Source organism: Canis lupus, chromosome X, assembly GCF_011100685.1.
Source record: "Canis lupus familiaris isolate Mischka breed German Shepherd chromosome X, alternate assembly UU_Cfam_GSD_1.0, whole genome shotgun sequence".
In the NCBI taxonomy this organism is placed as follows: domain Eukaryota; kingdom Metazoa; phylum Chordata; class Mammalia; order Carnivora; family Canidae; genus Canis; species Canis lupus.
Genome location: NC_049260.1, coordinates 80,800,355 through 80,820,527, shown reverse-complemented (window position 1 = coordinate 80,820,527; position 20,173 = coordinate 80,800,355). Strand labels below are relative to the sequence as shown.

At 35.0% G+C, this 20,173-nt stretch overlaps 1 protein-coding gene and 1 long non-coding RNA gene across 3 annotated transcripts in view; one reads left to right on the top strand and one right to left on the bottom strand.

The window, feature by feature from the left end:
• Positions 1-20,173, bottom strand: part of RADX (RPA1 related single stranded DNA binding protein, X-linked) — an 88,447-nt gene that overhangs the window by 8,742 nt on the left and 59,532 nt on the right. For both annotated transcript variants that reach the window (XM_038587989.1, XM_038587990.1), the window contains exons 12-13: positions 10,376-10,666; positions 2,253-2,420 (exon numbers count right to left, since the gene is read on the bottom strand). In XM_038587989.1, the coding sequence (XP_038443917.1) occupies positions 2,253-2,420; positions 10,376-10,666 (459 nt within the window). The remainder of the gene's footprint in view (positions 1-2,252; positions 2,421-10,375; positions 10,667-20,173) is intronic.
• On the top strand, positions 736-17,403 carry LOC111094760. Its single transcript, XR_005386396.1, has 3 exons — positions 736-813; positions 1,109-1,154; positions 17,315-17,403. It is a non-coding gene; the product is annotated as an uncharacterized LOC111094760 (long non-coding RNA).

Sequence of the window (20,173 nt, the reverse complement as noted above, 5' to 3'; positions counted from 1 at the left end):
ACGAGGTGGATGAGAGTATAATATATATATATATATAGAGAGAGAGAGAGAGTATATATATATATATATATATAGAGAGAGAGAGAGAGAGAGAGAGAGAGAGTATAATGCTAAGTGAAATAAGTCAGAGAAAGACAAATACCACATGATTTCACTCATATGTGGAATTTAAGAAACAAAGTGAAGGAGCAAAGGAAAATAAAAGAGAGAAACAAGCCAAGAAATAGACTCCTAATATTGAGAACAAACTGGTGGTTGCCAGAATGGGGGTGGGTAGAGGGATGGCTCAAATAGGCGATGGGGATTAAGGAGTGCACTTGTGATGAGCACTGGGTGATATATGGGATAGCTAGCTGAATCACTATCTTGTACACCCGAAATGAATATAACATTGTATGTTAGCTATATTGGAATTAAAAAAAAAGACTCTGAGAGGGAGGAGAAATAGAATATATACTGTTATATGCAAAAATAATTTCTTAAAGGATTCAAAGAGTATTTACTGGTTATTTCTAGAGAGGGGATGAGTGAGTTGGCAGAAGGGGATGGACCTGCATAGGCAGGGAGGGGAACTTTACTCTTACACAATGACTTTGTGTACCATTTGAATTTTTGAACTGTGAACATATACAGCTTTTGTAATCAAAAAGAAACTAGGTTACACAAAATGTTTAAAAGATGACACCAAAGGTAGAAGCTACTGCAATTCATTATTCTGTACTTATTTTAATCTTCAGTTTGGAATTCTGGAAGGAACAGGAATGTTTCGAATCTGGCGGATCTGGCTTCGAATTCCAGCTGTTACCCATGCTGGTGAGTCTCTGATTTTTAATCAAACCATCTATAAATAGGGGATACTAATGCTTACCTTGCAAGGCTTTTATTAGGAGTAACTGTAATTTATGTAAAATGCCTAGGCACAATGCTTGGCACAAAGCTAAAGGGACACTATCATTATTATGAATAATGTTATGTCATGAAAAACATGACTTTTTCTATTTGAAACAAATCACCTTGGTTTTGATTACCACATCACTTTTTGAGTGATTCTTGCCCTTCATGTCTCAAATATTAATTGCTTTGGCAGAACGATACTATGTTTTTTCAGGTGACCATGTTAGTGACTTCTGAAGAACAACTGGCATGAGCAACTGGTAAGTAGCTGAGAATTTTTGCCTTGGTATATGATACCAATAATAACATATACATATAATAGAAAAAATGTGATGGTAGTAGATGTTGTACACAGTAAGAAAATGAGTACACAGATATTTAAACTATATATTAGGGCACTAATTAAAAAATTTGGAATTTCTGGAAGTCTAAAGAGCTGCAATGTAGGAAGTAATCCTGTAAGTCAACTAATACATCTCTAAAATGAACTGTGGAAAAAATAAAAGATTCTTATAAAGTCAGATATTCAACTTCAGTTTGTAGTAATCATTACTGCCAAAAGTTACTTCATCATCAGGCACAGCTCATAAGACTTGTTTAAAAACAATATACCCTCAAGAGTTTCATCAACTTAGAAAGACCCACCACAAAACCCCATGATAATAAAGGCTATCTTAAAAGCTCTCTTCAATGCAAAAACCTTCAAAGCTCAATGAAAACTGCTAGAAACTTTATTACCTGCTCAGGAAATAGAAACGACAACAGCAAGTGGATAATTATAATTGGATATATAATTTTATGGGAGTATAGAAATTATGTAGTAGCCTAAACAATTAGTTGGTTGAAGTCACTATTGGGATTGCATGAACTCCCAGCAGTCCTCAAGGAATTTATTGCATAGCACTTGAATAGCTAAACATTTATCAGAGAAACAACCATACTGTACCACAGCATGGAGGTATTAAAATTTCAGGCAATTGTAAGGTGAAAGAAAAAATCATCTTGCCTGAGTTAAAAGGAGAGAAGAGTTGAATTGGCACTGCTCCATGTGCATACCACTTAATTTAATGAATACTTAGATTTAGAAATGTATTCTAAGAGAACATTCTTAATGTCTACCTGGAACAAAAACCATTAATTTGTCCAATTTTATTTGTGCTCGCTTCGGCAGCACATATTCCAATTTTATTCAAAAATATATTCTCATTTATAAGTTTTGGGGTACATTTACCAAATAACCCTTTAAATTATATTGAATGTTAAGGCTAGAACTATTTATATAATAACATCTTAAGATTAGAACTGTTTACAATATTAATTTTATCTTCTGAGTGAAAGGAATACTGAGATTGTGTTACCTGCAAGTGCTCTTGGACCTGGCAATCTGTCATTGCCAGCTCCATCCTGCGGATAGACACAGCTGTAATTCATGCAGGTCAATAATGTGTCGATTTGAGATGTTCGGAGATCTTCTGGACAATACATGGGCAGGAATGCAACATCAATTGCGATCTCATGGTTCAGACCTGTATAGAAAAACCACACTTTGTTGAAAGTGGGTTAATACATGAAGTTAATGAGGCCTGGTTTGCTGGTTTGATCCTGAAATGTGCCAAACAGCCTCACACATATAAATGTACCGTTTCAGAGATAGGAACTAAACCCTTTGCTGTGCAAAACTTTATGAATACATGCAGCTGGTTGAAAGAGGAGACACTTGAGCAGTCTATCACCACTGCTGGATATAACAATCCAAAATATTTTACCAAAAACCAAAACCAAAAAAAACAAAACAAAACAAAAAACCCACAAAAATCACACACACACACAAAAAACCCAAAATGTTTTACCTACTGGTAGAAGGTTTAAATTTTAATATCCAGAGGATGGCCTGGTCACATAAATGAAGACATGTAGAACATTTTCTTGGTCATTATGTCAGGGACCATTACAGGACAGAATAATTCAGAGATGACTATTGGTTCCCTTATTATCATTTGAACTTAAGGATTTATGACTCAAGCAAAGCCAGGGATGGTAGTAACAAGGTCCCATTTGTCCTTAATTATACAATAAAAACTTCATTTACTCACCATTAGGGCTATAAAAGGTTGCAGTAGAAAAAGGGCTATGGGGGAACTATCAAAGTAGAGTACTGACCTGTGACTGTCATCTCTTTGCATGGGTCAATGTCAACTAGGGTGGATAAAAAAGACTTTGTAGGGGCACCTGGGTGGCTTAGTTGCTTAAGTGTCCAACTGTTGATTTCAGCTCAGGTCATGATCTCAGGGACCTGGAATCGAGTCCTGAATTGGACTCTGCACTCTGCAGGGAGTCAGGCCTGAGGGTTTGCATCCTCTCCCTCTGCCTTTTCCTGTGCTTGCATACTCTCTAAGATAAATAAATAAATCTTTAAAAAAAGACATTTTAGAGGCAAGGCTTTGAGCTGGGTATGAAAGGATGAACAGCATTTAAATAAACAGAGAGAGAGAAGGTATTTTAGGTGGGGCAGGGAGTAGCCAAAACTATAGATCAGAGTAAGGAGACCATTTTGAGTGAAAGAAGGGTAAACACACAGAACACAACTTGAAAACCCTATGAATTCTACCCAGTCACCCAAAACAGAAACCTGGAAGTTATATTTAATTCCTTCTTTTTGTTCTTCCCTGACATGTAGCCAGCAAGCGTCACAGATTCTATGACCTTAATAGCTCCTCTACTCATTGGGACAGCAAATCTTTACTGTGCATGGGTCAGTGATAGGTAAACAAACTCCTTCCTGTTAAGCTGTAAGCGGATCCAGAAATGCAAGTCCATTCTTTGCTTTTTATGGGCAAGTGACACTAAAATTCCACAGCTTTAATTTAACATACAATTAAGGGCTACTTAAAGGTTTTAAGGATTACTAAAATTTGGTATTCATCAACTATAATAGTCACGATATCTAGAATTTACTGAGGATTTCAATCTGGTATGAGAAGTATAACCACAATTGTATAAAGAAAAAAAAAAGAAGTATAACCACCTCATAACTCTTAGCTATGTTGGAAAATCCACGTGGAGTGCGCATGCTGGTATGTGATTTCCTTAATTCTAAGATCAAATCTAACTCTAAGATATACCATCAACTGAATAATAGTTTTAATAAAAAGGAAACTCTGCATTAAATGTGCCCATTGACTGTAAGATGCATTCCAACTAGCAAATGTAAAAAAAAAAAAAAAAACAAAAAAAAAAAAACAAAAGAAAAAGAAAAGAAAGTATGCTTAGAATTGAGAAAATACCAGAAGGTGTAAATCCTGATATTCTCAGGAAGTTAGTTTGATTATCAGTGAGTCATTGATACTATTTTGAGTTATTTTCTAAATTATAAAATACTGTGAGGTTAGCTTCATCATTACTCACGAAATCTGTCATGAGTTCTTTGGTTAAAACTAGAGTTCAGGGTACAAATGTATAAGTAAACAGCCCTCAGGGCCTCCATACTTGCTGTTTCTGTGCCTACAATGTTCTTTCCTCGGATAACCAAATGGTTCCTTCACCCCCATCAGGATTCTGGTGAAATGTTGCTTTTTCTGGGAGACCTCCACTCTATTAAAATGTAATCCTTTTCAGGGTGTCTGTGTGACTCAGTCGGTTAAGCCTCTGACTCTTAATTTCAGCTCAGGTCATGATCTCAGGCATGAGATTGTGCCCCGCACTGGGCTCTGTGCTGGGCATGGAGCCTGCTTGAGATTCTCTCTCCTCCTCTCCTTCTGCCCCTTCCCCCCTTAAAAAAAAGATAAAACGTAATTCTTTTTTTTTTTTAAAGATTTTATTTATTTATTCATGAGAGACACAGAGAGAGGCAGAAGGAGAGGCAGAGGGAGAGGCAGGCTCCCTGCAGGGACCCTGATGTGGGACTCATTCCAGGTCAGGACCCTGGGGTTACGACCTGAGTCACCCAAGCATCCCTAATCCTTTTCTACTACATTATTCTCCAACCTCTTTCTTCTAGAACTTATTGTTATTTCTTTTATCAGCAAGCTCTCTCTCTCTCTCTCTTTTTTATAGCAAGCTCTCTTATTTGTTGTGTTCACTCATATAACCTCGTAACCTCAGGACCTAGAACAGTGCTGGGCACACATTAGGTGCTCAGTAAATATTTGTTAAATTGAGCAAATGAAAGTATGTTTGTGCATTCTTTACCTGTAATTTTCAAATACCTAGACTTTAAGACATCTATGCATTAAGTGTTCAAATATGAATTCATCTGTATTCCTGTTACCAAAGGAGATGAACATAAACATCCTCCCCACGATGTGCATACATATATATTTCAGTGGTGACTTACTGTTGATGAGTTACTTTAGTAAGTAACTTATACCTTACTATCTATCTAGGTAAATGTGATCATATATCTGGACTCATTCAAAATTATAGGAAAATATAAAATCAAACAAGTAAGCTCGTATTACTCTTTTGTAATGTGTATTATATGCAATTTATATATCTTCTTCCTCAACTCTTTGTGATTACTGAATTTCTTTTCCACTAAAAAGTGTGAAAGTTAGTGTATGTGTTTGCATTGGAAGGGAGGCATATAATCCCATAATGCATTGCATATGCCGTATTTTACTAAATCTAAGATGCCATTGAGAAAAATACTACCAACTGAACAAAAGCTTGACTTCAATTGTAAGATGCAGACTGATTTTCAAAGATGTTAAAATATGTGGGAAAAGGATGTCTTATGATGATGAAATCTGATAGTAGATACTCCAGGTTTTATGATTAAATTACAATTACTTTCATTATGCTATGAAATAAGGGACAGAATTAAGGTGTGGCAATAGCAATCTAGCTCTGGAACCCATATAATCCAGTGTACTGCTCTACTGAGATACGAGGTGGAGAAGCATCTTGGTGGGATAGGATATCCTAAGGATGTAGCTAGTGAGGGAACCAACAGTGGAAAAACTGCTACTCAGTCAATGGATCGAATAGGCTTCAACAAGGAAGGAGGCATATCTTATGGGTACAAATAATTGGTTCTGAGCCTGCAGGCAGGCTAGTACCAAGGAGGGGAGGAGTTATGTTGGCCTGTTTGGTTGCTTTAAAAAGGAGAAAAAAGTCAAGGTAAGTAAATCCTTATTATTTCAATATAAATACAGCACATTAAATTGCTTTGATGCTACAATTAACGCTATTAAAAATTTAAATTATCATTTAAATGCATATTGCAAAAAAGGAAAAGAACAAACCATATAAAAATTGGGGGTCTCTCTCTCTCTTGAATTCTAAGAGACAAAGTGGATAACCTTCAGAAGTTTACAAAAGGCTGGCTGAATTATGATCCTAATTGCTTAAGTCAAATGCAAATTGGAGAGGACTTCTTTTTATTTTTGTGTATATTTTTTTTATTGGAGTTCGATTTGCCAACATATAGTATAACACCCAGTACTCATCCTGTCAAGTGCCCCCCTCAGTGCCTGTAACCCAGTCACCCCATCCCTCCGCCCACCTTCTCTTCCACTACCCTTTGTTCGTTTCCCAGAGTTAGGAGTCTCTCATGTTCTGTCGCCCTCGAAGAGAGGACTCCTAAGCTTTGATTGACTCACAGCATTTCATGGGTAACTAAATCAGTGTTAACTGGGCCAATGATATACTAATACCATCTAGAAGTTCAATCTAGGTTTTGAAAACTTTTCTTATATTTAAAGGAGGAATAATTCTTAAAATTGGGAGAGACAGAACCAATAGATTTTGTAACTGGGCCTAAAGGCACTGAAAATTTAGTTTGTTACCTCTTTCCAGTATCTTCTTTGTGAAATGTGTGTTATTTCATTATAAGCAATGGACTGAGGTTTTAGCACTTACTAAAAATATCTATTTATTTGAAGCAAGTGAGATGCGTAGCAAGGATTTTAATATAAGAATCAGCATTTCTGGAATAGGTTTCTGATGTTGCAACAGTACCCAACTGGTTGTTGGAAGCCATTAGAACTGTAAGAAGGAAGATTAATAATTCAATGTTTTCAATAATGATTCACCCTAGACCAGTCAGATAATGATTATAACAAGGTTGTGGTGTGAATAACATTTCTGGCTTCCAGAATGAGACACTTCAAAATTACTGGGTCCTCTAGAGATCAGCAAGATATTGCAGAGAGATAATCAATTACTGGAAGATAGTATCAATGTAGGTGGACAATCTTCATGTTGGAAGAATTTTAAATATCATATTGATTTATCTGCCTGGATTGGTTTAGCTAGTTTTATCTAAAAACAGAGGTCTAGGACAGGGGTCAGCATTTATGACCTGGGGGTCAAATCTAGCTTGTACCTGGTTTTAAACAACCCCTGAAGTAAGAATGTTTTTTTTTTTTACATCTTAAATCTTTGAAAAAAATCAGAAGAATATTTTGTGACCTGTGAAAATTATAAGCAATTCAAATTTCAGTGTCTTTTATTCTTTTATTTTTTTCAGTGTCTTTTAAATAAAGTTTTATCCAAACAGAGCCATACACGTTCATTTATATATTGTCTATGGCAGTTTTCACACAAAAACAGCAGAAATACTAGTTGGGACAGATACTGTATGGCCTGCAAAGCCTCAAACATCTACTACTTGGCCCTTACAGAATAAGTGTACCCCCTTATATAGAACACACATAAGGTTGTCTTTTGGTTTTAAGATTATATCTTTTAACAAATAGTACATTATTAGGAGATGTAATGGTCTTTTTTGAGTTCATTGCTCATGCCTTGCTTACAATGGCTAGGCCATTTGTCTGATCTCATAATACAATTTACATTTCATACTTTCACAAAAGGTATAAGTTCACTACTTTCACATTTGATATTTACCACTTATTTATTTATTTTAAATTTTATTTATATATTCATGAGTGTCAGAGGGAGGTGGCAGAGACACAGGCAGAGGGAGAATCAGGCTCCATGCAGGGAGCCTGACATGGGACTCTATCCTGGGATTCCAGGATCATGCCCCAGGTGGAAGGCAGGTGCTAAACCACTGCGCCACGGGGGCTGCCCTATTTACCACTTATTTTAATCAAAATCTGAGAATATCTATACTTCGAGTCCTATTAAGAGAGTAGTATTTCTTAATCTTAATTCTACTTCTACATACCTGGCAAGCAGGACACATTCCTTGTCATTGGTTCTGGTCTAGCAATAAGTCTCCCTTAGAAAGTTAAGGGACACTGAATAGGCTGCTTCTCTGGAGTGTACCAGAATTTTAAGGAGTGTGGCAAGATCTCCCTCAAGTGATTTTGATAGGCTACCCCCTCCCATCAAGGTTCTATAAGAATCAATGGATCAGCACTAGGTATTGTATGTAAGTGATGAATTGCTGAATACTACTCCTGAAACTAATTATTACACTATATGTCATGTAACTAGAATTTAAATAAAAACCTGAAATAGAAAAAAAAGAATCAATGGATCAGTACCATTTATTTTAGTTCTCTAGAGTTCATTTGTATATTATATTAAGTTAAACCATTAGCTAAATACTTGGATTATGTGATAATTAAGGTGAAAATATACTCCTTTACAGAAATGTTACCAAGATTTGACTAATTATTATACTGATTGTATAAGTTTGATGCAAGAATCAATTATCTGAAGAGCATTTCCATATAGTTAAAAAAGAAAACTATAGTTGAAGATACCAACCCACTTTTATTCTATGCTACTTGCACAATAGTTTCATATGGTAAAATCAGATTTGAGTTTTGATAAAGGAAAAAATAAAAGGCTTCCTTTACATGAATGTTTGTTTTCTCTGCAATAGAAGATATGTTTAGAGACTCAAGAGACATGATTTCTAATCATGGCCTGGGTTCTACCTAGCCAGGGTGTAGGAATAGATGATATCCAAACTTCTTTTAACTTTAAAATTAAATACCTCATCAGGAAAAAAGTCCCCTTCTTTCTTTCTGACAGAAAGTTCACCAAAAATTACGGCCAAATGGTAACTAGTTATTTGCAAGTACCTATTAACACATACTTTTTGTTTCCTTGTAAATGTTCTATTTTGTTTTATCCATCTGTGGCTTAGTTTTCACTGTTTTTATCCCTGTAAATCATCTTAAGTCTTTGAAAATAGGACATAAAACAGCAAAATTCTAATGTGCACCAGAGCTGGTTGGGCAGAATGACATATTTGTCCTCTTCACATTTGATTCTTGCTTTTAAGTGATATAAAGAGACCAAGTAATGCAGTCTAGTAAAAGAAGCATTTGAAACTTAAGTCTGACATGTATAACAGTCCGTAGAAATTCAGTTTTCATAGAGTGTATACATACACACAATCACACATATGTACATACTTACATGTGAGGAGGCAAGGAAGAGGGAGTGGGAGAGAGTAAAAAGGAAGAGGGTATCCTGATAAAGGTCAACATAATTCATTCCAGTACTGTAGATATAAAAATCTATGAAATGAATTCTTTCATAGAAATTTTTTTCATAGAAAATTATGAATTTTCTTTCATAAATTAATTTGCTAATGACTTTTCCTCATTCTTTTAATTTAAGGTAACAAGACCTTTCTTTTAGACATAAATACAAATAAAAAAATTTTCCTTGACTCTGAGAATAGCTCATTTTGGCTAAGATTTTCTTTTAGAATTAATTTTTTGTGTACTTTTCATTCATTGGAAACAAATATAAAATTAAATACAAGTTTAAAAAATGTGTTGACTTTCCTTAAGTTTGTATTTAAATTCTAATTAGTGCACATACAGTGTATTGTTAGTTTCAGGTGCACAATATAGTGATTCAGCACTTCCATATAACATCGGGCGGCTCATCGCAGCAAGTGCCCTCTTTCATCCCCATTACCTATTTAAACCAGCCCCCTACCCATCTCCCCTCTGGTGAACCATCAGGTTGTTCTCTTTAAAAAATGTGCTGACTTTTAAATTTCTCTAAGTCCTATAGTCACTTCTCAGTTTTGAACAACCCGCGAAAATCAGTTTATTTTCCCTTACAGACCAGGGAAGTTTTTTATCTTCTTTCTGTTACAACCTTAGTTGAGAATTTTAGTTTTTTAGGGGCTAAATAGACTTCTGTTCATAGGAGCTTCTCTTGTTTAGTATCCCTTTTCTCTTTAACCCACATTTTACCTCTCAACAGTTCAGATGCACTGAGAAAGAGGCAGAAAACATGAGCAAAAAAGTGGTGCCTAAAGAAATACAAAATCAATTTTAGAAGTAGTCATGTGGTCAGGGGTAAGGAAAGTTACCCTGGTTCCCATTCTTCTTGGCCCAAAAACTTTTCCAGGACTTGCCGATGTTAAAAGCGTACAGAGCTTAATGTATTCCAGAACTACTGCTCCATTTCTCGATTGGCTTGAGCTAAATAAATATATTTTTGGGGGGTGGGGAGCTTAATTTTTTCAAGCAAAATAGTATCATATATATTGAAAATATATTAAGTTAATAATATTCAAAGAAAAGAACACTTCACTTACCTAGGATGGTCACTTCAAAATGCCCAAGGCTTCGGGCGCTCTTAAAGTCATCAAGTTTTGGGGGCCTTCCCTCCGGTGGTATGTATTTTGCAGGCTGAGAATTAAACTGCTCAGTAAGAAACTTTCTCTGCTCAAAAATAAACTTCCGTGGGATACTTTCAGGATAAACATGGCTGTAATGCAGGTGATCTATTAAGCCAAACTTTTTCTCTCTCCATAGCTGGCTTTCCCACCTATCGCTTATAGTTTTTCTGGCTTTCCCTATGGTACTAGTGCTTGCGCTTTCTCGACCTGTTAAAGACACAATGAGACACAATGAGGACCTGTAAACTAACCAAATCAAGTCATTCAGTACAAAAAAAAAGCACAGATTAATGAGGAATAGTTTAACTTTAAAAATCAAACGACCACATATAAAATGTAAATTGAATGTCCAAGAACATGAGAGACACCTAACTCTGGGAAACGAACAAGGGGTGGTGGAAAGGGAGGTGGGTGGGCGGTTGGGGTGACTGGGTGACGGGCACTGAGGGGGGCACTTGATGGGATGAGCACTGGGTGTTATGCTATATGTTGGCAAACTGAACTCCAATAAAAAAAACTAAACATCATTAATTATATGCATTCAATGTAATTAGACTAAAATACTCCAGTGGGAAAATATAGCCTGAAAAATAATGATATATTGACGTCAAACAAATTATGATAAATATAATTACACAGAAAGATAAAAAGTAATAGGATGGAAAAAGACACAATATTCAAACATAAACAAAAGGTATAGCTATACTAATATCAGGCAAAGTTTACAATAAAGCAGGAATATTTTTAGAGATAAAAAGAGACTTTTTAGGGATTTTATTTATTTCTTCATGAGACACAGTGACAGAGAGAGAGGCAGAGACATAGACAGAGGGAGAGGCAGGCTCCTCACAGAGAGCCCAATGCAGGATTCAATCCCAGACTTGGGATCACGCCCTGAGCCTAAGGCAGATGCTCAACCACTGAGCCACCCAGGCGTCCCAAAAAGAGGCATTTTTTTAATGTTATAAGAGATAACCAGGAAGTTATAGAAGCTCTAAAATTCTATACTGACAGTCCTCACTTTATATGCACAAGTTCCCGTATGCACAAATGTCAATTATCATAATTTAGTTATAGAACACCAGAGTCCCAATGATATGATCTAAATTTCAGTTAGCACAATATATTAATTGTAAGTGCAAGAAGTGCAAACTTCACTAATAGTCTTTCAATCCACAAATCACTATGATCAGTGACCAATCAGTTCTTTCAAAGTCATGGTGTATCTGTTACTCAGTTCATGCAGAGATGAGAAAGTGTGTAGTTGTGTTGCCTCTTTGCTTCTCAGCAATAAACCTACATGACATTTTACAAAAATGGATCATTGAAAGGGGGAATTGGCTAAAAAGGATGAAAGTGTCAAAAAGAAACAAAGTGATAACGTTGGAGGAGAAATGTGAATTAAAGATAAATAGAATTCTAGAAGAAAAAGCTGATGGTGGGAATTCCAATCCTGCTGCCAATTTGAGGGACTTTAGATATGCAGCCAAAGGAACCTACTGAAAGTGAAATTATCAACATAAATGAGAAAAGTGGTTGTGACAAATAGGATGAAGATGTCCTGGAGGAGGTGATGCCAAGAAAAAAATTCACATTAAGAGAACTCTCAGAGATATTTCATAACATTGAAAGTGCAAAGGATAAAATGTTGGAAGCTGATCCAAACTTAGAAAGGAATATAACAATTCACAAAGGCAAAGGCATAGAAAAACGACTTGCTTCGTAATGTAAGTCATGTGATGAAAAAAAAAAAGGCAAATGCTGTTCAAACTACTGTTGGTAACATTTTTACAATGAAAGGAAAAACTTTAATTCTCTATGTTTCTAATGTTTTATATTATAATGAACTAAATAAATATCAGTTTATTATTTGCAAAAATAAATGAACTCCAATAAAAAAATAAATGATTTAAAAAGTAAATTGAATGTCCAAAAGGTAATTCTTATTGAAGTGAAGAGAGGACTACATTCATTTTCAAAATAAGCTTTTCCTCTAAAATATTAAAAATAGATATTATTTTTCTGTGTTGCTGGAATTATTAAGATTTGTAATTACCTTCCTTATACTTTTTTCTGTATTTTCCAGACTCCCTTAAATAAACATATATTCCTTTTATATTCAGTGACAAATTCAAGTTAATTCAAATTCATAATTGTTAGTCATGGGACCACCTCTCACCATTGGTGGAATTTAAGCTTCTGATAAAATTTTGTTAATCTTCGCTAAAAGTAGCCTGAACAGATACAAAATACAGTCTATTTCATTGATATAACTCTCCTTCAAGAAGACCTCTTCAATTTTTGTTTTTTGTTTTTCTTTAAAGATTATTTATTTATTTATTCATTAGAGACAGAGAGAGAGAGAGAGAGGCAGAGACACAGGCAGAGGGAGAAGCAGGCTCCATGCAGGGAGCCCGATGTGGGACTCAATCCTGGGATCACGCCCTGGGCCAAAGGCAGGCACTAAACCGCTGAGCCACCCAGGAATCCCCCCTCTTCAATTTTTGATTAGTTTTTTATCATCAAGTCAATTTATCACTTATGTACAGTTTATCTAACACATTTATTTTCTGAAGCAGAATATAATTTCTTCCCTACACATTATGACATTTATTCATTCAGCAAATAATTACTGAACATTTGTTATATATATTCCAGACACTGTGCTAAGGAATTTGGTAAAATAATATTTTAATTGAATAATATGCCCTGAGAACTGAAGACACATGGCAGAATCAGAAAAAAATAGATTTTGGAACAAGACTCTCATGTTGTCAGTTCTGCTAGCTGAGACAAACTGACAGCACCTCTGTTTCAGAGTTTACCAAGGTTGCTAAATTGTTTCCTTGCACGTGGTATATGCCTTGGTGTTTATTATTATCCTAGCATTAAAAAAACTTTGCTAAGACTGAAGGGGATTTCAACAGCAAAGATTCAATGTGGTTAATATACCACTCCTGCTTTTAAAACATACCTTATTCCCAGACTACTTTCTTAGTTTTTTAAACCTAGCCAGAAACTTACTAAAAATTTCTTATGGGGTAAAGTACTAGACTGAGTTGTAAGAGATGATGAAGTTTAATATATACTTCTTACTCACCAAAAATTCAAAATAATGCAATATTACAAAAGAGTTTAGTTCAAAATTCAGTTGATGAACACACTTAAATTCTATGATAATGCTTGATAACAAAAATAAGAAATGTGATGACACATGAAAAAGAATGGTATCAATCAGAGCCAAGAGGAAAACTCAGTTAATAGTATTAAACTGAGAACTGTAGAATGATTTAATCTTTTTTTATCTTCTTTTTTTCCTTGTTTATCTTCTAAAACAAATCTCCATTCCCCAAACTAGTAAAAGCACTTAATTAGAACAAGTAGCTCTTACAATGACTCAAGTTATAGTGAACATTCCTGACTTACTTGTTCTAAAAGAACATGCAAAGGAAAGTTATAAGCTATTCCAATTTTTTAAAAACTAAGTTATTATACCTACCTTACTGGAAAAATCTTCTATGACTGACCCTGTCAGGAATAAGTCAGAATATCTGCTATGCTTTGAGTGTTCTTATCAAGGACTGGCAAGGTACAAATGTTTATTTGAAAAATTCCTCTGAAAATACCCTGATTACATGTTCACAATTACTACAAATGGGCATGAATTCAATACAAGAGATATTGTCAGTCATTGTTAGTGAACAACAAGATTTCAAAGGCAATAATTAGGAGACATATATACATCTAGAGTTTAGGTTTTTCTAAAAATATGATGGAAAATTATGAACTGGAATTCTTTTATTTTTAGTTGAATACTACTAAAATTATAATATAAGACACATTATGTTTTTAAGCCTAATGCACAACAAAGATACAGGTTAATTACCTAGCAAAATTATGGGCTTGTTGGTATGTATATATGCACATACATATATATGATTACATAATTATAATAACTTATTTTAATGATTCATTTTACCCAATTTCTGGTGAGAAGAGACATGTTTAGTGGGGAAAATCTTCAGTAGAAGATCACATTAAGGTTATGAGGTAAAAAAAAACATATAAATGTATGTATGTAGGAATGGTGATTTTGTTTCTTCACAAAATCTACTCTGAGAATTTTGTTATATGGATAAAAGTGATGGTCAGGGATGTATGGAAGCATTTGGGAGGGTGAGGAGTTATTTTCTTTGCCTCTTCCTCCCCTTGCATCCACTCACTCCATCTTGGTGCAAGATCTACAAGGCTAGAAAAGAACAGGGTATTTTTCACTCAGTAGCAAGTATAAAATACAGTTTTAAAAAAAGTGTGTAAGTCAGAGGCTACCTGTAATGTTTTGTGATCTCAACAATACTGTTACTGTCATACTCAACAGTGAAAAATTGAAAGCATTTTCTCTAAGATCAGGAATAAGACAAAGATATCCTCTGTCATCACTGTTCTTCAATAGAGTATTGGGAGTTCTAACCACAGCAATAAAGCAAGAAAATAAATATATATAAATATATATATTATATATATAAATATATATATTATATATATATATTCCTAAAAAACACCTTTTACACTAAAAACACCTTTTACAACTAAAAAACAAATTCAGTAAAGATGCAGTATACAAAATCAAAATACAGAAATGTGTGTTATTTCTATACACTAATAACTATCAGAAAGAGAATTTAAGAAAGCAATCCCATTTACAACTGTACTGAAAAGAATAAAATAAAATACCAAACATAAATTTAACCAAGGCTGTGAAAGAACTGTACTATTAGACACTGATGAAAGCAACTGAAGATGACACAAACAAAGGGAAAGATATTCTGTGTTCATGGACTAGAAAAATTAATATTGTTAAAATGTCCATACTACTCAAAGCAATCTACAGATTCAGTGCAATCTCCATCGAAATCCCAATGGAATTTTCCACAGAACTAGAACAAGTAATTCTAAAATCTGTATGGAACCACTAAAGACCTCAAACAGCCAGGGCAATCTTTAGAAAGAATAACAAAGTTAGAGATATCATACTGGCAGATTTCTAAATATACTGCAAAGCTATATAGTAATGTAAGCAGTATGATACTGGCATAAAAACAGGCCCACAGATCAATGGAATAGAACTGAGAGCCCAGAAAGAAACTCACACATATATGGACAATTCTTTTATGACAAAGAAGCTGAGAACACACAATGGAGAAAGGACAGTTGTTCAATAAATGGTGCTGAGAAAACTGGATAGCCACATGCAAAAAAGATGAGACTAACCACTAACTTATACCATACTCAAAAATTAACTCAAGGGACACCTGGATGGCTCAGTGGTAGGGCGCCTGCCTTCGGTTCAGGTCGTGATCCTGGGATCTGGGATCGAGTCCCACATTGGACTCCCTGCAGGGAGCCTGCTTCTCCCTCTGCCTGTGTCTCTGCCTCTCTCTCTGTGTGTCTCTCATGAATAAATAAATCTTTAAAAAAATTACCTCAAACTGCATTAAAGACATGGATGTAAGACCTGAAACCATAAAATTCCTAGAATAATACATAGGCAGTAAGCTCCTAAGGCACTAAGACATCAGACTTAGAGATGTGTTTCTGAATCTGACTCCAAAGGCAAGGGAAACAAAACAAAACAAAAATGGGATTATATCATACTAAAAAGTTTTTGCATAGCAAAGGAAACAAACCATCATTAAAACAAATGGCAACCCTGTCAATGGGAGGAGATATTTGCATATATCTGATAAGGGATTAATATCTAAAATACAGAAAGAACTCCTACAACTCAACAATTAAAAAAAACCTGATTAACAAAAGGGCAGAGGATCTAAATAGATATTTTTCTAAAGAAGACCTATAGACGGCCAACAGGCACATGAAAAGAAGCTCAACATCACTAATTATTAGGAAAATACAAATCTAAAGCACAACAAAATATCACCTTATACCTGTGAGAATGGCTATTATCAAAAAGACAAGAAATAACTATTGGAGAGGATGTGGGGAGAAGGGAGGCCTCATACACTGTTGATGGCAATATAAATTAGTGTAGCTGGTAGGGAAAAAGCATGGAGGTTGTTTTGTTTTTAAATTAAGAATAGATTTACCATATAGATCTAACTGTTCCACTTCTGGGTACTTATCCAAAGAATACAAAAACACTAACTTGAAAAGATACATACATCCTTATCTTCATTGTCACATCATTTACAATAGCTCCAATAAACATCTTAGAGCATGTCCCTTGTGTACCCAACACATAGGTCAGAGGGTATAACATATTTGGTATTGTCAAATTATTCTCAAAAGTAGTAGTATCATATTTATATAAGAAAGAGGAGCATGACTCATTCTCTCTCTTTGAAATACAAACATATCTGCTTATATTATAAAACAAACAATGGAAAAATATATGATAGGGTAAATTAAAAAGTCACCTACAGTGGGCAAGAAGGACAGGTGAAAGGAGCAGGGATAAAAGCTAAATTTCTTTAAATATATATTCTTTTTCTATATTTGACTATTGAACCATGGAAATAATTTAGAAAATTAAGTGTTTATTTAAAGAAAGTAATAAAAGAAATGAACCTAAGCATCAAAATAAAAGGAATGAACCTAAATGTGTATCGAGTGGATAGTATAACCATACAAAGAGAAATAACACAAGTGGCTTTAAAGAATAATAATTAATGTATTCCTAGTGGGCATACTGCAAAACAAACTAACAAAATAAACCTTAATTATTTATAGTAATATTGTGGATGCAAATGTTGAAGTGATTATTCTGAAACTGTTTTTATATGTGGTGAGTGAATGCAAACAAATTATATAATATTCTGATCCTGTAATTTCCAGGGCCTTCAGAACCAGGATTCTTGGGAGTGGAAAAATGCCTCTTCTATCTTTATCTCCGAAGTCAAAATTCTGTAGTTGAGAATGTGAATTGAAAATATAAAAATGAAATCATAAGATATTTTGTCTTAACTAAGCAACCAACCAGTCAGCTGAGTACATTTTCTAGTTCTGTCCACTGCAAAGGCCTAGAAATAATAACTAGACCAGTATCAATCGACACCCATAATGCCTAAATACCAGAGCTCTGTGGAGAAATAGCTGATTCCATGTCTGTAGCAGAAAATGTTCACAATGAGCATGGATATACTTTGTCAAACCAGGTATCAAAAAGCTATTGCAAACCATTAGAATTATATCAAAAGGATTCATAAGGAAATTTCAAGTTTCCTACTAGCCAAAGATGAGATAGCGTGACAATAATGAGGTTGGTAATTACAATGGAAAAACACATCAAATATACTTAAATCCATGAGTTCATAACATTATGAAAAATACCTAAAACAAACAAGTAATTGGTGATTTGGAAAATTCTAGGGATCCAATTTCAATTTTAAAAATTGATAAAGAGAAAGAATCAAGCATCTATTCTGCTTTTCCTCAATGAACTGTATATCTTATTAACCAAATAATAAATCAGAAGAAATTTCTCCTTATAAAGGTGTTTCAGCTACTAAATGAAGAAGGAATGATAGAATTAGGTCATGACCAATTTGCAGTGTCTTATGAATTAATGGACCTAAGCATTTATTATCAGCAGCCACCAACAATATCAAGAAACAACAAAACTTTATGATTTGGCCAAAATGGTAGAATAGGCAACTGAAAGCTCCCATCCCCCACCCCCCCAGAAACATTAAAAGATATGCAGAAACTGTCGGAAATGACCTCCTTGTCAGAAATCTAGAAACAATTCAAAGTTTACAGCAACAAAGCGAAGGCTGAATCAAGAAGTAGGAAAACTTTACGGCATTTTTACTTGCCTTTGTCCCCCCTCTCCCCAGCAAGGTTGCCTTTGAAGAAGGCAACCTGCATTCCTAGTATGGGACCCTAGTTCTAGGTTCTAGAGGGAGCAGAGCAGATACTATTCACAAATTTTTGTGGAGGTCTGTTCTAACCTCTCTGGAAGTTTTCTAAAGGACTGATACAAGACTCCTGTCTCTGTTCCACCTCATTTGGAACTCAAGCAGGCTGGAATAGCATTGGTCGTTGCTGCAAAACATTAGAAGGTAGACAAACAACCCAAAGACATCTGGGGCATTAGATTACAGTTGAGACATAAATGCCCTAAGGCCAGACAGGAAAAGCCAGGGGCAAAAGTTCTGTTGAGAAATTGATGTATTCAAAAGCATTCCTGTATCTTTGGAAATTTAGAAAGCCAAGTGCACACTCAGGGTAAGATGCATATGCAAGAAAAACCTGAGATCGTAACATTTCTCCCTGGGCTGATTCCTAGGCTAGGTGTAAGAAGTCTATCTAAGTATTGAAGGAGAGCCTAAATATAGAGCCAGTCTGCAAAGATTGGAAGGGCTAGTATCTCAGTTATCAGTTCCTGTTATTTAAAGAAACACTTGCCAAAAAAATAACTTAATACATGCTAAGTAAAAGAAATTTCAATGATCACATGCAACAAGAAACAGCCTGAAAAAATTCTGGGAAATGTCACTAGACAAATGGACTACTACAACTTAAAAAATTAAAAGCCCTGGGGTACTTGGGTGGCTCATTGGGTTAAATGTCTGCCTTTAGCTCAGGTCATGATCTCAGGGTCCTGGGATCAAGCCCTACATTGGGCTCCCTGCTCAGTGAGGAGCCTGCTTCTCCTTCTGCCTCTCACCTTGCTTGTGCTCTCTCTCTTGCTCACTCTCTCTGTGTCTCTTAAATAAATAAAATATTTAAAAAATTAAAAACCCTGGCAAATCCCGAGGAGGAGAATTTCCAGTTACCATATTTTAATATTTTTATTTCTAGTTTTTGCAAAGAAATCAAAATTATACAAATAGGAAAGTATGGTCCTTTCAAAGGAACAAAATAAATTGATAGAAACAGTCTCTGAAGAAGTCTGAACTTTGGATGTTTGAGACAAACACTTTAAAACAACTATCTTGGGCAGCCCCGGTGGCTCAGCGGTTTAGTGCCACCTTCAGTCCAGGGCATGATCCTGGAGACCCGGGATTGAGTCCCACATCGGGCTCCCTCCCTCTGCCTGTGTCTCTGCCTCTCTCTCCCTCTCTCTGTGTGTCTCTCATGAGTGAATAAATAAAATATTTTAAAAAACTAAAAAAATAAAACAACTATCTTAAGTATGTTCAAAGGGCGAGAGGAAAACATGAGCAAAGATCTAAAAGAAACCAGGAAAATAATGTATGAAAAAATTGAGAATATCAACAAAGATAAAGAAATTATAGAAAGTAATCTAATAGAAATTCTAGAGCTGAAAAGCTCAATAACTGAAATGAAAAATTCACTAGAGGAGTCAAAAGATTTGAGCAGGCAGAAGATATAATTAGCAAATCTGAAAGTATTTCAATTGAAATTATCTAGTTTGAGGAGCAGAATGAAAGAAAAGAATGAAAAGTAGAGTGTAAGGGACTGGTTGGACACCATCAACCAGATCAATATTCACATTATACAAGTCTCTGAAGGAGATGAGAGAAAAAGAACAAAAATAATGGCAAAAAATATCCCCAAATCGGATGAAAGTTATGAATGTACACATCCATAAAGCTCAACAAATTCCAAGTAGGAAAAACTAAATTTGAAATCCCACTGACTTTTAGCTTTGTGGTTTCTGATGAGAAATCTGCCATTAATCTTAACGAGACTTCCTTACTCATGAGGAGTCACTTTTTTCTTGCTACT